This window comes from Prosopis cineraria, unplaced genomic scaffold, assembly GCF_029017545.1.
Source record: "Prosopis cineraria cultivar Desert tree isolate PC_DT_omini unplaced genomic scaffold, ASM2901754v1 PC6, whole genome shotgun sequence".
NCBI lineage: Eukaryota > Viridiplantae > Streptophyta > Magnoliopsida > Fabales > Fabaceae > Prosopis > Prosopis cineraria.
In genome coordinates, this window is record NW_026555337.1 from 32585483 (window position 1) to 32602401 (window position 16919).

A 16919-nucleotide genomic window follows, 5' to 3' on the forward strand; every position below is an offset into this window, starting at 1 on the left:
TTGTCCAAATGTTCCTGAATTCCCTATAGTATTTCTATGACCCATCTGTTGGTTATAATTAGAGGACTGACATTATTGCTACCTGCTTTTGAATAGGGGCTCGTGCTACTACTACTTATAGTCATCGGCACTATGTGCTCGCAATGTACACTTCAACATTGAGGGTGCTAATGGCTCTAACCTTATGGGGTAAGGCTTCATTCTAGTTTGTGAGACCTAGCACCTATCTCATCAATCTTTTTGTACTTTCATGGCGTTGGCATCTATGTCACATAAAGTCCCACCGAGCATGGTATAAATTGTTCTTCACAAATGAATAAATATCAGGCGTGCTAGAAACACTAGGTCTCAAAGATAATAACAGGGTTCCCATGTCCCTTACTACAATTTGCTAGAATGTGAAGATACAAAGGTAATTTTGGAAAGTAAAGTGGCTCTATTAAAAATGCTAATAAAGTGTTGTTAATGATTCTCCTCCTCGCGGTCCTTAGGTTCTTTTATAAGAATTTGACTGAGATTGTTGTATTCATAATATTTAAAGCCCGTTTACAAAATATCAAGGACTATTTGGCATGACTCTGCAAGATTTATGGCATTTAAGATGATAATGTCATATCCACTCAATGGTCTCTAATGTCTATTCACCCCGAGTCTTGAGGGTTATGCCAAGCTCATTTGTTGCATGATCCTTCTTGTAATGACCTTAATTTTTAATTTGAATAATTCTGTTTCCCTTATAATAGATATTTTATTTAAATAAGTTTTTTTTAGCAAGTAGAAAATGGTAAATTAGAGGAAGTTATGTTAGAAAATTTCTTAAAAATCCAAAGTTCAAGTTTTTTTTTTTTAGCAAAAGTTTGGTTCTAAATTATATAAAAATTTTGTGCCCTTTCGTATAATTTTCTTGTGCCCATTGTTGTGATTTTCCCGTGTTTCTTCTTGTAATTTTCACAAATACTTCTTTTGGTCAGAATTGATCTCTATGGTTCGAGAAAAAACAGAGCATTGTTCTCTTCACCGCCATTACTCTCCTCTGCTCCTTCATTATCGCTCTACTTCTCTAGTTCTTCTCATCAATTTTCTTTCCTCACCGTCGACTGCATCTCTTCGCTGTTGTTGGCTCACTCTCCATTCTTCTTTCTGCCTAAGTTCATATGTTACAGTAAGGTTGGGTTGTTGGATGCTTTTTCCCCTGCCATCGTTTTTATCATGTTAACTTGAGGTGAGTGCTCTTCAATTTCTCTGCTTGCCGTCGCATTCCTATAGATGAGAGGGAGTTGGAGTCACTGAATTCCTTCTTGGCTTGCTGTTCTTTATTTCTTTTCTACTCAGTGGCCGACCGTGGTGGTGCGTACGTTCGATTCCTTTATGCTCTTCCTCCTAAACTGTTGGCATCGTATGTTGCTTGATCTTCCTCTTCACTCTTCCTTCCTATTCAGCTAGTGGGTGCCGTGTGAGTGAGTATGCTAAATTCAACTTCTTTTTCTTTGTTTTTTTGTTTTGGTCAAAAATTCTGCCTCTGCTTTTCTTCTTGTTGCCGTGTCTTGCTTGAGAATTAAGGAGCTGAATTGGTTAATGCTGTGGAATTTTATTGTGATGCTAAGCTTAATGTTGATAAAGTTTATGTGATAAGTTGATTAAATGGCTAAATGATTATTGTTAGCTAAAGTTGGATCTTCCAAGATGTTTGTGAAAATATTTGAATGTAAAATTTAAGAGCTATTTTAGATAATATTGAATGCTATTCTATTAGTATTGAGCTAAAGATTGATGAAGAAATTAAATGTTGAAAATGGTTGAATTTGCTTGAATGTTTGCCTCATAATTTTGTTAATGGTAAAAGTTCTCTTGGTATTTGTAAATGTGCTTGAAAAATTTATTGGTAGAAATGAGATTGTTAAATTATTATAGTAGAGCTTGGATGAATTATGAATATTACTCAAAGAAGTATATGTAAGGTTAGGAATTTTAAGAATATCAAAATATGAAAAAGGAATGCCCAGAATGCCTTTATGGTATGTTATTAAATCCAAAGGAAGCAAGAGAATAGTTGATATGAGATGTTATGACTTATGATTGAGAGTAGATTACAAAGAGCTATGAGAATGAATTGCAAATCATCAAAGGTTTAACTAACTCAAGTATACCTAGAACATAATTAGTTATAATATTATCTTTAATATTGTTGGATTGCCCTTTAAGTGCTTGAAAAATTATTTGATAAATAATTTTAAAATTTTAATTTATTTGTCAAGACATTAAGGACATCATTAGAATAAAAGTGTAAAATAAGAGAAGCAAATTTTATAACTTTTGCAAACTTTCAGGTGAGTGGGTAGCGTTCTTAATGAATTTTTAATAATTGTTTACAAAATTCCTTTACTTAAATTTTAATACTATTTCTTTATTTGTTCTATAAACATTCTTGTCAATTCTACTTTTATAATAATTATTTTATTAATGATGAGATCTTGATTTTACTAATGATTTATGCTAATGATAAATAATCATTAAAATTGATATACAATAAACGGTGTTATTTTTCAAAAACAGCTCAATTGTTTAACTTTATGTTTGATATGCAAACCTTTAGCACAACAACTCGTGCATGAAGAAAATGACAATGAATATGAGAATGAAAAATGACAACTGAATTGTATATTTTAAAAGTGAAGATTTTGAATTTGCTTTTTTTACTCCATGCATGCTTGATTTTAATTAAGGGGACTGAGTTGAGAATGCTAGATGCTAACGGTAGTTTCGTTAGCCCTTGGTGCGCTATGGTACACTTAGTTAGCAAGGTGTTTGTTGGAGGTGCTAGCCCCGTGCGAAGGCCAATGCACGTGGATCGGAGGGATGGTAATTCGTGAGTATTGTACTCACTTATTTTCATAGGTCTCGTGCCTGCGCTTGATTCGTGGCTCCTGCCATGCTTGTTTCATGGCTTTTAGCTATGCTTGATTGGTTACTTGCCATCGTGGACTGTGTGTCCACGCTTGATTGCTTATTTACCCTCGTGGACTGTGTGTCCACGCTTGTTATTCGTTCTGATAAGGCCCTCCTATATTTGATTTAAAACTTATCATTTTATATTTGTTTCTTTAAAGGATTTTTAAATTGCACCTTTATTTGAAATCTTTATATATATATATTAAATAGAAAAATTTTGATAAATTTATCTGGTTTTGATGCTATTGTTGGTTTCATGGTTATATTATTAAAAAAAACTCGTTATTTATTGTTTGTTAAAGTAAGTTCCATTATTCTCTTGTTTTGTTTAAACTAAATTTATTAGTTACTACCTATCACATTTTATTTTTAATTAATTATAATTTATAATTTTGATTGGAATGCTACTCACCGAAAAATTCTTTGGTCTCAGATGTTGTAGATGACCCTGTCTGTTGATTGTTGAGGGGCAGTATCGCTTTTTCAATAGTGGAAGTATATTCTGGTTATTCCGATGTAATTATAATCTAGTGCTTCACGTATACCATAGTTAAATTCTAGTTTTGTTTTGACGATTTATAATTTGTTAGTGTGGAGCTAAGCTCCTTTACTGTATTTGGCTGACAAGTTTTGTTATGGTAAAAAAAAATTTAGGAGATCTAAATTACAGGGGAAACTCTACCAAAATTTCTACAGAATATTTAGTATTTTTTTAACCTTACAATTTTATATATGAATTAATTATTGATATTTTAGCTTAATTTCATATAATTAAGGCTTATGGAATGTGAGTTTATCTCAAATTTTGTGATAGTCATACCCTTAGTGTCAGGGTGGGACACTTCTCTTGGAAATAAACCAGACTATGTCTCCACTTATATCTTAGGCTTATGGCTCAGTCTTAGCTTTTGCTTCTTGATTTTGGGATGACGCTCCATTTTAAACCCAAACACTTACACAACTAGGATAACTTAAAGAAGAAAAATAATAATAAAATGAAATAATCAACATCTATAAGAAAGATAAGATTGTCATGTATTTTGGCTTTTATCAAACCATATCGATTTTCCCCCAAAATTTAATCCAATCTTTTTATCTCTGTCCTCAATGGATTGTGCAATCACTACAAAGCACCTATGTCGTCCTCAACAAGATTAGTTTTGTCACCTAGGTATAATATAAGACACTGTTACCCCATTCACAGAAGGAACTTTAGAATCTTTTGAAGTAGATGAATCTTCTGGAATATTAGCCGTTCTTTCCACTGAAAATGCAGGACGATTAGGCTTGGGAAATGACATTGTGTCACTTGCAAGCATGACCACAATAGTGGACATGGTAGGTCTGTCTTTTGCATCTTCTTGAACACAAAGCAAACCAATGTGTATGCACTTCAAAACTTCACTTCCTATGTATGAATCTTCCAACATTGGATCCATGAGTTTCAAACATTTTCCTTCGCACCACAGATTCCAAGTCTGCAAGCAATTGTGAATTGTACGAGATTATAAAACCATTCATTCAAATTCAATAGCAAGTATCATGGGATAAATAGTTCTATATGATTCTGAATTGTTATATTTGTTTAGCTTTATTCAACAAAAATAGCGTTGCACTTCAATTGTTTTGGCTAATTAGAATATTGATATGCAACAAATTTTGTTATTTTCAAAGGACTTGTATACTCTCATTTTGTTGGAAACTTAAGTTAGATGTATAAGGCTATGTTTGGACCCAAGTTGGGGTGGTTTCCAGATAAGCAACCAACTTAATTAAATGTGGCTCCAAACATGCCCCTATCCCAACAAGGTGTTGTTTGTTTGAAGAAAAGTTTTGGGAGAATGACCAAAAAATATACCTTGAAAATATGCAAATGACAAAATATCACAAAATGTGACAATTATTGTTTAATTCCTAGAAACTTGTCTAGCATCTCAGTTTTTGACAAGATGACAAATTTGTCCCAAATTAAAATTTGAAATAAAATATATGGAGAACAATGACTACTTAACAATATACATAAAATAACAACTTCTCTTGGGTAAATGACTGATAGCAAGTTACAAGTAGTTGCTTCATGTTTTTTTTATTTCAATTTGCTATTAGGTTTTAGTCATTTGTCCAAGAGAAGTTTTCATTCCTTATTCTTAAAACAATCACTATCCTCTACATTTACATTTTACTGATGAAAAAAATTAGCAAAAAGTTACTTGTAATTTTGATATTAAGTTTTAGTCATTTGCCTAAGAGAAGTTGTTGTTTCTCCAAAAACCAGTATGTCAAAAAAGTCTCTAGGGACTACACAATAATTGTTGTATTTCATGATGCTTTCTTGTTATTTATATATTTTAAAGGTATTTTTTATCGTTCTCCTAAAAAATTACTTATAAGTAAATGAACAAGTGAAGTAGGGTGGTTCTAATATTACTTTAAATGAAGGGTAAATTTATTATTTTTCTCAAAAATTTAACATCAAATCAGTACCCTTAGACTGCAGTGAAATTTCAAAAATTTAAGAGCTTTGAATTTAAATAAGTGTGGTCAAGAGGTTTTTATTGAAATTCATAATGAGATTACATCTATAAAACAAAAAACTCACATAAATTAGAAGACTTTGACCACATTCACATAGGTGGAAATCCCTAATCCTTTTTCCGCATATGATTTCTAGTAGAACAACTCCAAAGCTATAAGCATCTGATTTGACTGAAAATAATCCTTGCATAGCATATTCTGGAGCCATGTATCCACTGTTTTGAATCAAGTTATGTAACAATTTAAGTTATCCATGAGCTAAACTTTTCTAAACATTTTAAATTATAGCTTTTAAATTAAAATAAAAAAGAGAGAGAGAGAAGTAGATATATAACCCTTACTAGGTACCCATTACTCTGCCGGTATTTATTCCTTGATTTTGAGCTCCTTCAAAAGTCCTTGCTAACCCAAAATCTGATATTTTAGGATTCATCTCATGATCCAAAAGAACATTGCTAGCTTTCAAATCTCTATGAATTATTCTAAGTCGAGAATCTTCATGAAGATATGAAAGTCCTTTTGCAATTCCATTAATGATATGTAGTCTTCGTTCCCAATTTAGTTTCTTTCTATTTTCCTCACCTGACAAGAATTGTTCAAGTAAAATATTTATCGACAATGGCATATGAAGTGAAAAGAAAGATTTGCTAGATGTTCTTGGAGCATAAACAGAAATTATGTCGCCTACTAGCTACTAAAGCAACAACATTTGTAACTAACTTGTGTTGCAATGACTTTTCTTGACAATCTAAATTTTGTTTATGAAGAGTTTTATTCTATGAACTACTAATAATTGTGATAGCCAAAAATAAAAAGAATCATTTACGTGTGAAATTCACCTGTCTATTGCTCATGAGGCGAGCAACAACAAACTAGCTATCACATTTTAGGCATCCGAAATGCTCATGGTGCGATAAAAATTTTTATGGGAAAGGCCAAGTTAGGGGTAAACTTTTTCCCAAAAAAAAAAAAGAAAAAATGAAACGATCATGCGGGTGTCTATTGCTCATGAGGCTAGCAACAACAATACACTAAACTTACATTTTTTAGATTGCATATCAGTGCTTAATTTTGGTATTTTCTACCTAATTAAAGCAATCTTGGTGTAGGGATATGTTATCGAAGAAATCAGGACATTATGCTCATTTCGAGAAGCTTTTGGGAGGTAGTCATGTTCACACAAAAGAGAGAACTGCAAATAACCTCCCAACGTTGTGACTTTCAAACACGATGTCTCTACATACTATGAGAAGGAAAGTGAATTATATATATATATATATATATATATTCATGATGTAGTCAAAGAGTACAATTCTTATTGGGAGAATCACATCCAAGGACCTGGGAAGAAACTTATTCACAAACAAAGACTAATAATAAGTCTTATTCAAGAAAAATAAGTCCATATTCTTATTTTAACAATAATCTATTTTATATTGATTGTTGTCTGCAAATAACTTTCTTGACAAGTCCTTGAATGTGATGCTTCCAATCTTATATACTTATTTGATTGCACTGTGAAATACAAAAAAGTATGCTAACACTAGAGCCATTAGGTACAAGCATCGACGAAGAGAGGTGTCAAAGGAGAAAATCATATGTGGATGATATTTCAAATATTTTAGCTAGATTTTGGCTGGCAATCTTTATTAATTCCCTAAATTTTGGCAATAGAATTTCCTTGGAAAAGGTTTATCAAGCAACCAAGCTGTCCTACCTTGGAGATTGGACACTGGAGATTGGAGAGATTAGCTCTCATACCATGGAAAGATTAAGAGATCAAGAGAAACACAAATGAATTGTGTGTGAAAACATCTTAAATATATTTTCATTTTATTTTTCTTGTTTTCAAAATACGTCATATCTAATTATTGAAGACTGTAGTTACCTTAGCTAATACTCCTCTGGTCTTGTATATTAGTCATCTTTTAGAAGTATAATCTGGTCCACTTTCTAAGTTACTAGTTGATGGGATTGTTTTGTTTCAAACTAAAATTTCCAAACTACCCTTGAAAAGTAAGAGAGAGAAAGCCAGGAAAAATAATATTATATCATTTATTTACTTTTTGCTTTTTACTTAAGGGTCAGATTTGGAATTTCACTTACTTTTATTTCTTATATTTTTGTTATATTGATATTGATAAAATTGGTAGAAATAACTATAAATAGGACCGAAGGGAGTAATTATTATAAGCCATCACCATTAACCACTAATGACTATCATTATCGACCAATTTTTTAATTCTAAAAATATTTTTAAATTAATACAACCAAACATATTTTTTTTTGTTTTATTTTGAAAAATAATTTTAAAAATTGTATTGCAAAATAGTTTTTAAAAATAAAAAATAGAAATAGAAACCAAACAAGGTCATATTCATTGGAATTATGATATGTAGTCAATTAATTCAAGGGAAAATTATGTAAATGTCTCACGTAAGTGATTTATCTGCAAATAGGTCCTGCAAGTTTTAAAAAATACAACCAAGTCCATTAACACCTAGGTGTAATTGAAATTTTTGGTAAAAAGACTTTGTGCCACTACTTACCCAAAACTAAAAAAACAATAGACTGAAGTCATATTCACCCTTTTCTTATAATTGCAACTTTACGCAAGTATAAATTCTCAATTCACAAGTCATATTTTATATTCTATAAATAATACTCATTTTTACCCTTCATTTACAATTACAATTTCATAATTTACAATTAGAAATTCTTAATACACATGTCATATTTCATTTTTATAAGTAATAGGCTAAAGTTATATTTTTTTAACTTATAATTGCAACTTCACAATTTACAAGTAAAAAATCTTAATTCACAAGTCATATTTTGTGTTTTAAAAATGCAAATGCATCATTTTTTTTAGATATAATTTGATTTGATGTATTTTAACAAGAGTAATATTGTCTTTACACTTAATTACAAATTACACTCAAGTCTTAAAAGGCATACCTATAGTTTTTGAATTTTGCAAGACTTATTTATAAATAAGTCTTTTACACGGGACCTACCTATTTTTTTCACCTAAGTCCAACCTTTGCAAGGAAAATCATTGAATACTATAAGCACATGATAACAAAATATGAAATAAGCGACCCATGTATATTAAGCATTCTCATATATACACTCATTGTCTAGTTATTATATTAATTGAATTATATTATCACTGATCACTCATAAACACAAATTTTAAACCATATAAGGAAAAAAAATAAAGCATAAAAGATATAGACAGGGATGTAGAAAACTTACTGAAAAGATGGAAATCAAGGCTGGAATTTGGCATGTACTCGTACACAAGCAACTTTTCATTTTGTTCTATACAACAACCCAAGAGTCTAACAAGGTTTCTATGTTGCAGCTTTGCTATGAATATCACTTCATTCTTGAACTCTTTTGTACCTTGACCTGAAGTTTGTGAGAGTCTTTTCACAGCAATTTCCCTCCCATCTGGTAATGTACCCTAATGAAAATTAAGGTTGATATATGAAAGTAAAAACATGAGTATATTGGACAACGCCAAACATTTCTCATCTCATGTGTGATATTGATTAATTCAGTTACTAATTTAACCTCACATCAATCTTCATGATGCTAAAATAACACATTGAAGCAGAATCATCCACAAACATAAATTTAATAAGAGGGAAGAGTTTTCGCCCAAAACATAATTGAGAAAGACTTAGGTATTTAACCTTATGTATTTAATATATCTTTATCCAATCAAGTCAAGAAAAATTATAGAATAAATAATAAGAGTTTGTTATAGAATAAATAATTTATGAAAAGATACACATGTCTTAATTTAATTGAAAACAATCACATCTTATGCATATAAAACTAAGTATATAAATTTTTCATATAATAAAGGCCAAAATAAAATATTTTACAATCATAAAATAAAAAGGAAATAAAACTTCAACAATCATAAAATAATCTAACATCTTCAACATCATAACTTAATTACTACGAAACCAAAAATATATCCGTACCTTATAGACAGGACCAAATCCCCCTTCTCCCAATTTAGAGACTTCTGAAAAGTGATGTGTACTTTGTTGAATTACAATTAAAGGAATTGTGGGAAGGTCTGTGTTCAATGAAGCCTCTCGTTGAGAAGGGTCATTAATCATAAGATTGCTCTCCAACGGCATTTCTTCTGCAAATATCAAATTTGTGTGTGAAGATACAACTTATTTTGCATACACGTTGTGTGAGATGTTGAGAATTTTGATAAAGTAGAAAAATTTTATACATTTACAGTAAATAGTAATTTTAATTATAATCCTGTCATGGTTATTCACTGTGTTTTTATTTACTATGTGTAATATACACTGTGTTATCCAATGTACCAAGTGAAATGAACCACTTTAAGGAAAATTTTTGGCTACTTTGAAGAACATGTCATGTATGTTCTTACCAATCTCAATAATCTAAATCAAATGAGTTTGAATAGAGGTATTTTATAATCACTTTGGACTAGCCAAAATCAAGAAGCAGCCTAATTAGGCCCCAACTGGTATGTATAGTTGTTCCCCCTACTTTTAATTTTTGAAAAACAATACATCAGAAAATCCTTATAATTTTTTATAATTTGAATTGAGTCCTTATAGTTTATGTTTTTCAACATAGCCCTTATAATTTGATCCTATAGATTTTTTAATCCCCAAAAGTTAAAATTCTTGATTTTTTAAAAAATAAATATTAAGAAATTTTATATTTTATTAAAAGATTATCAAAATTTGGAATTAATTATATAAATTTTATTACTCAAAATTTATATAAACTTGGGTTATCTTCTACGTTACATATAGAGTTTTCATAAAAATATAAACATTGTATTACATGAAATATTTTTTTATCATTTTTTGGCCAAAAGTGTTAAATAAAATTTTCTATCAACTCCAAAAGTTTTTTTTTGAAAAAATTAATAATTTTGTATTAATTTTAAATTATAAGGGATTAAAATGTATAATGGATCAAATTATAAAGGCTTTATTAAAATAAAATAAATTATAGGAATCTAATTTAAAATTAAATAAAACTATAAGGACTTACAGATTAATTTTCCTTTCATTTTTTTTTATAAATGTTGGTTAATTTATAATATTATATATTTCCTCTATTAAAAATTGTAAGACATTTTTAACCGAATCTCACCTCTTATTAAAGTAGTTGCTTATTTTCAAACTAATTCTATATTTTCATATTTATCCTTATTTAATATGGTGTTTCATTCTAAAATAAATATAAAGTGATTTATTTAATATGGGTATTTTTGAAAAAAGACAACAATTACACTTTGAAAGATTAAAATGCTTTATATTTTTTAACATCTAACCCCTCAATAAATGTTTTACATTTTTTTAATGGAAGGAGTATATATATATATATATATATATATCATGCAATAAGATGATTTTATTAGATTTCGGATTTCAAAATTTCCTCAATAAACGCAAAGAAATGCATATATATGGTATCCATCATTGGAGAAAGTTTATTAAATGATTTGATGTGATGATCGGTCACATATATGTCAAAAAAAATTATGTGAGATATTCTCAACATAGTTAAATTAAAAATTCATAAGTCTGAACCGAATCCAAATGCACATAAATTAAGTACGTAACGAATACCTTTTCTAGTCTTCCTTCTCCAGATGAAAAAACCCACACATAATAAAGCTACACCCATAAATACAGTTATGCTTATGATCAATGCTTTTGACTTGCTGACACCATTATTTTCTGCACCAATGACAACATGAGGTGATAACACAGATATGCATGTTAATTTGTTTGATAATCAAGACATGAAGTTAAAAGAGCAACAGTAGAAGTTAGTATAAAAAAGTAAAAATTATGGAAGAATAAAATTTAACCTCATCGTAGGTAATAATCGACTTTTACATTAACAAAAAGAAAACTAGCTAGCTAGCTAGAATAAAAATATTCACATTAATGTCGAAATATGAATAGTACCAAATACAAGTTTTCAAATTAAAAGGCATCAAATATATATAATATAGAAAATATTAAAAAATATTAATACCATCTGCCCTATTTATTTTAGAGAATTTTTGGTAAGATCAATTTTAGAAAATTGATATTAATTAATAAAAAATATATTTATCGCACTGATCAATCTTTAACTATTAAATAATATAAATGAAAATTATAATAAACTGTAATATTCATGAACCATGAATAGTATGAATCATGTATCAATCCCCATGTGTCCATGTCTGCCTTTATTGATTTGTATTAAACTCAAACCACATATTCTCATCAAATCCTTTGACTTCTCTCCACTTGCTCACCACTTAGGGTGGCCAGCTACCTTTGTTCATTTTATTTTTTGAAGGATGAAAGTTAAATTATAACAAATTGATCTAATGAAAATTTAGTCCCTAATAATTTTTTTAAAAAGATAATTTACAAATATTGAGTGAGATATTTTTTTTTTTACTTGAACGAGATAATTGTAAATTCAAGAATCTCAACTCTTGCATATAAAATTTTTAAATTTTGAATGTAACCATATTAGTTTCAACTACTCTCTTCGTCTAAAAAGTTAAGGTATTTTTTGAGCAGTTAGATATTAAAAAATATAAGATATTTTTAATTTTTTAAAATGTAATTATTATCTTTAAAGTGCTCCTATTGGTAAATGACTTTATATTTATTGTAGGGAATTTAATAGAGGTAAATAAGGAAAGATAAGATTAATTTAAAAGTAGGTAACTATTTTATTGAGAATGAGATTCAGTTAAAAATACCTTATATTTTTGAATGAAGGGAGTAAGATTTTTGTTTATTAATGTATAAATTGGTATATACGAGTTATTTTTCAAAACAAATTTTTGGGAATCTAATTGTCATTAATTGTTATTTTGGGAGTTAAATAACATTCCCCTTTTTAATAAAAGAAGTGATTAAATATAGGTAGTTGTCATTTTTCTTTAATGGATTTCATGCATTTCAACAAAAATTGGCATTTATGTTTTATGTATGTTACATATTGATATTAATTGCCTTTAAAACTCCAAAAGATTGCAACACAAAGAAAAGAAATGTGAAATCATTTAATTCCTTTTTCTTCATCAAATTAACTTCAAAATCAAAAACTCAAAAAAAGTATCAATTTTTTCATGAATATAATCTAATTGCTTTGTCATCTTTCACAACTCAATAAAATGATTTTATATATAATAATGCAAATATGAAAAGGAGATAAAAGCTTGTTCTTGTGTTATACCTGAAGGAGGATTAGGACTAAGAGAAGAGGATGATTGATAGAACATGTAATCATTGTACTTGATCATACAACTAGGAGATGAAACTTGCCAGCCTTGTTTTTGTTCACAACATTGAGGAACCTTATCCACCATAGCCTCCAAGCATTGTCTGCAACCTTCAGTGTCAAGGTCTTTACTACACTGAACCAATCCGTACCTTTTTCTTCCTCCACCCAAATCAAACTCTCCCTTTGCGCCCAATTCTTTCATCCCCTCCGTTGCTTTCTCTATCAAACTTCTCAAGTAACTCTCTGCTTTCTTCCCCTCCCCCGAAACCGACATCATCTTCGCATCGCTAACATTCCACCATGGGCTTGCCGTCACATTCCCAAAGAAGTTCTTGTTAGAGTATCGAAGGATGCAGAAGTCATACCTATGTTGCAATCATATATAGAAACTAGCATGAGTATTACTTAAAGTGTGCAAACTCTCCGTTTAATCGATGCATTTTTTTTTTTGTTACATTAGGAGTGTTTGAAATCATAAACTTTACTTAGATCTTATGACCCACGCGCTTGCAACTTGAGCTATAGCTCTAGGTAGTTAATTGATGAGACTTATAATTTTCGTACAAACATGAGGAAAAAAGAGCTGTTATCTGAAACTATAAGGACTTGCGCTTGAAACAAAACAAGCTACAAGGACTTAATTTAAATTTGAAATAAACTATAAACACTTGCAAATATATTTTCCCTAACGCTAATTTATTCATCAATTTACATCCAATTAATAATTGGCATTTTTCACAATGGATAAATGACTATATGTATATGCAGATGCGTAGTCACATATAACAATTAAGAAACTATATTATACTTCATATTGTCGAACGCAAAATAATTCTGATATTATTATTCCACATAATTATAACAAAGAATTCGTAAATTCTAACAAATAACTGTGGCGCATACATGGGAAACATAATTCCCACAAATACTCAAGAACTCGCTTTCAAATGGGCTCTCAAAGTATGCACAAAATTTATAATTTTTCAAGAGTTTGGTCAAAACATTCATTCAATATTTCAAACAAAAAAAAAAAGGCAACCCTCAAAATATTTTAACAAAGGTGCATAATTAATTTTGGTAAAAAAAATTATGGGTCAAAATAAAAATGCCAAAAGTTATTGACACAAAAAAAAATCTTAAAATTATAAGTGAAAAGTGAATTTCCTAAAATTTGGGGTGCAAATATAATTTCAGAAAGTATTGGCATGAAAATATAATCAATGCAAAATTGAAGGACCGTAAATAATTGGAGCCAAAAATATAATTAAAACGATATGAGTCTAAAAATAATTAACATGACATGGAAGCGGGGCTAGCCATAATTGCCCTCTTATTATGGGCCTATCTTTGGATTAACGCATATTACATTAATTTTGTTTTTATAGATCTAGACCAATAATAATAAGATCCCACTCACATTGTGAATTGTAGGCTAAAATCTCATGCCACTTAAGCCCAACGAATTGCTTATGCATGCATTATATTTTCTTTTATCATTGCTGTGTTGGTAAATCATAATTTCAAAGCCACTCCAAGTAAGTAGAAGGGTGGGATGGGAGTAGAAGTGTTGAAGTAAAAAAACAAATTATCGAGCTACTTGATTTTTCAGTAAAATTATTTTAAAATTTTAATTTTTATAATATTTACAAAGAATTAAAATTTTATTAATTTAAAATATTAATTCATAAATTTTAAAATAATTTTAATTTTTAAAATTTTATTTTCTAATATATAGTAACCAATATTTTAAATAGCTAAGAATCAAATAATTAATTTTTCTAATAAAAAATTATTTTGAATATCTGAAATTCTAAGTTATGTAAATAATCAGATCGGCACCAATTAAACCGTACCATAATACAGCAGAAAGTTGATTGGGACACCGTTGGAGAACCTCTCTGGTGGCAGTGGAGAGACAGAACTGGCAGAAATATCCGGCAAGGTCGATGCGGCAGTCATAGTGGCCGTACACGGCATCATCGGCGGTGTTGCCGACGGTGGTGTTGCTGTAGCGTTTGCCGGTGGTAGAATCGGCCGAGAGCCTTGAGAGGAGCTGGTTAAGATTGGCTTTGTAGGAGGAAGTAAGAGCTTGAGGGGTTTTGTTATGGCAGTCATCTCCAACGTAGTTTGGTGCTTGAGACTGACTTGTTCTGATGAAACTGATTATCAGAATAACTATGAAGCTGATGATCAGAAAATCAGGTTTCGATAATCCCAACATTGGGTCAAAATTCTCAATGAGCCTATTTCAATTTCGAACTATACGTAGTGAAAATAAATAGATAGTTGAATTGGTCATGAATTGTTGAAAAATAGGTAGAGATAATGTGCTATGATAAGCAAAAGTTTGACTCGCTATATACTTGCAATGAAAAATCTAACTTTGAATCTTGAATCAAAAGCAAGGGGGAAAAAAACAAAATTGGAACAAGAAAAAGAAGTACCGTATGGGCCCACGGTATGACTTTGTCAACGAAGAAGAATATGACCATTTGCCATTTCCAATTGTCCCCTTCAGAGCGTGTCCTATTTTCTTCTTCCCCCAGCCAGAGGGTATGACCATTTCATTAAATAAAGATACAAATTTTCTCTAGTGACCAGATTTTTTTAAATTTCTTGTTAAGTTAAAATATGAAAAATATCAGCTATCGCTAAAACTTGGCAATATTTGATACTTTAAATTTTGAGAGTTATGAGTATAAACGTGGAAAAAGGTGAAGCAAAGAAGGGTGAAGTAAAAATTTGACAGTTAAATGTTTAAATGTTATGCACACACACCCCCAAAATATTTAACGGTTATATAGAGAACTGTCAAACTTATAATGAAATATTTCAAATTTCTATTTTAAAAAACATGATCTGATGGATCGTTCGGCCCAAAAAACTAGACTGAATCCACCTATGCCCTCACCACTTCGTAGAGCGAAACAACTCACTAGGCCTCAAGAAGGGGTATGTGATGGCGAGCGATTATTGAGTCCAACAACTAAACACTGGTTATAGCGCCTACGGTGATAGAGTTCTCGTCGTGGTCCTTCTTTGATTTACGTAGCAGACCAAAGATCCTTCCTCCATTCCTCATTGGCGTCAACTGGAAGAGGTCATTTTTTTTTTCTCTGTCCGTGCTGCTATGGGTGCTATCATCAGGTCTCTCGTTCATTGTTTTCCCCTGCTTCAAGTGCGTCCGATCCCCTCTCTTCTTGTTTGTATCTTTAACGCGTTTGATAGAATAGATGTAACGGATTTTGTTTTTGATTCAATGGAGGCATCCATATGCCGTTGACAATCTCTCTCTTGCTATATACCTGTATCTGCTATAGATTCAAGGGAAATCGATTCTGTTGTGAGTTCTATGAATAAATATATTTGTTCGGAATTAGGAATTTCAAACCAGCTTTTGGGTTTTGGCTTGTTATTTTACTGTACATAGTTAATATGTGAGTTTTTTTGTTGTTGTAGTGATTTTTGGAATAATTTTCATTCGGATGCGATGCTATTTCATTTGAATCATTGCTTTCTTATTTTAACCAATCGATGCCACAAATTGAAATTAGATTTAATGTGTTTGTGATATAAGAGATTTATGATGTAATACGGAGTGGAGTTTACGTTCTATAAATTATGGTTTGACGAACTACTGCAAATCTTGTGGGAAGTCTTGACTTATCCATTTTATGTTATTTCATGTCATAGTCATATTTAATTTTGAGTTCAGAGATACTTTTAAGTTCTTTTAATATATGCAGCACAGTTTATACTTTAAATTAGTGGAAGATTATTATCTTGCCTTTTCTAGGACCCGATGGGTGGAATTATTGTCTTTTCAACCAGTCCTTGCTCTGCTACTAGTATGTTCGAGTAGGAAATGAGGAGTTTAGGCATGCTGAAATTTTAGTCTATTAAGCAAGATGAAGTAGCGTGGACTTGAATTTTATTTAAGCTTATTTTGATTTTGTTGAAGGAATGCAATTGGGAAGCTAGATTAATTCAATTATTGTTATTGGAGAATTAGAAGAAAAAAAAAGAAACAATCGTTGAGATCAAATTGAAGAGTTGAAACGTGGCATTAGTTTAAAATTGAGTGCTTGCAAGATATTCAATAAAATGTCTGTTAGGAGTGC

General features: G+C 30.3%; 1 protein-coding gene across 1 annotated transcript; it reads right to left on the reverse strand.

The window, feature by feature from the left end:
* Positions 1–3934: 3934 nt before the first annotated feature.
* LOC129312945 (cysteine-rich receptor-like protein kinase 10) lies at positions 3935–15095 on the reverse strand. The gene is made up of 8 exons (XM_054955743.1): positions 14652–15095; positions 12751–13163; positions 11130–11240; positions 9483–9649; positions 8743–8953; positions 5826–6066; positions 5549–5699; positions 3935–4427 (listed from the first exon to the last, which is right to left on the reverse strand). Exons 1-8 carry the CDS (start codon positions 15017–15019, stop codon positions 4113–4115), a joined length of 1977 nt encoding a protein of 658 aa, XP_054811718.1. The 5' UTR covers positions 15020–15095; the 3' UTR covers positions 3935–4112.
* Between the last annotated feature and the right edge of the window lie 1824 nt (positions 15096–16919).

Excerpts from the sequence above, each read along its gene's own strand:
- LOC129312945 (XM_054955743.1), bottom strand. The coding sequence starts at position 15,019 with ATGTTGGGATTATCGAAACCTGATTTTCTGATCATCAGCTTCATAGTT. Across the intron at positions 11,241-12,750 it reads TAGTCCTAATCCTCCTTCAG|AAAATAATGGTGTCAGCAAG; the intron begins GTATAACACAAG and ends TCATTGGTGCAG. Across the intron at positions 4,428-5,548 it reads GTCAAAGTCTTCTAATTTAT|ACTTGGAATCTGTGGTGCGA; the intron begins GTGAGTTTTTTG and ends AATTGCTTGCAG.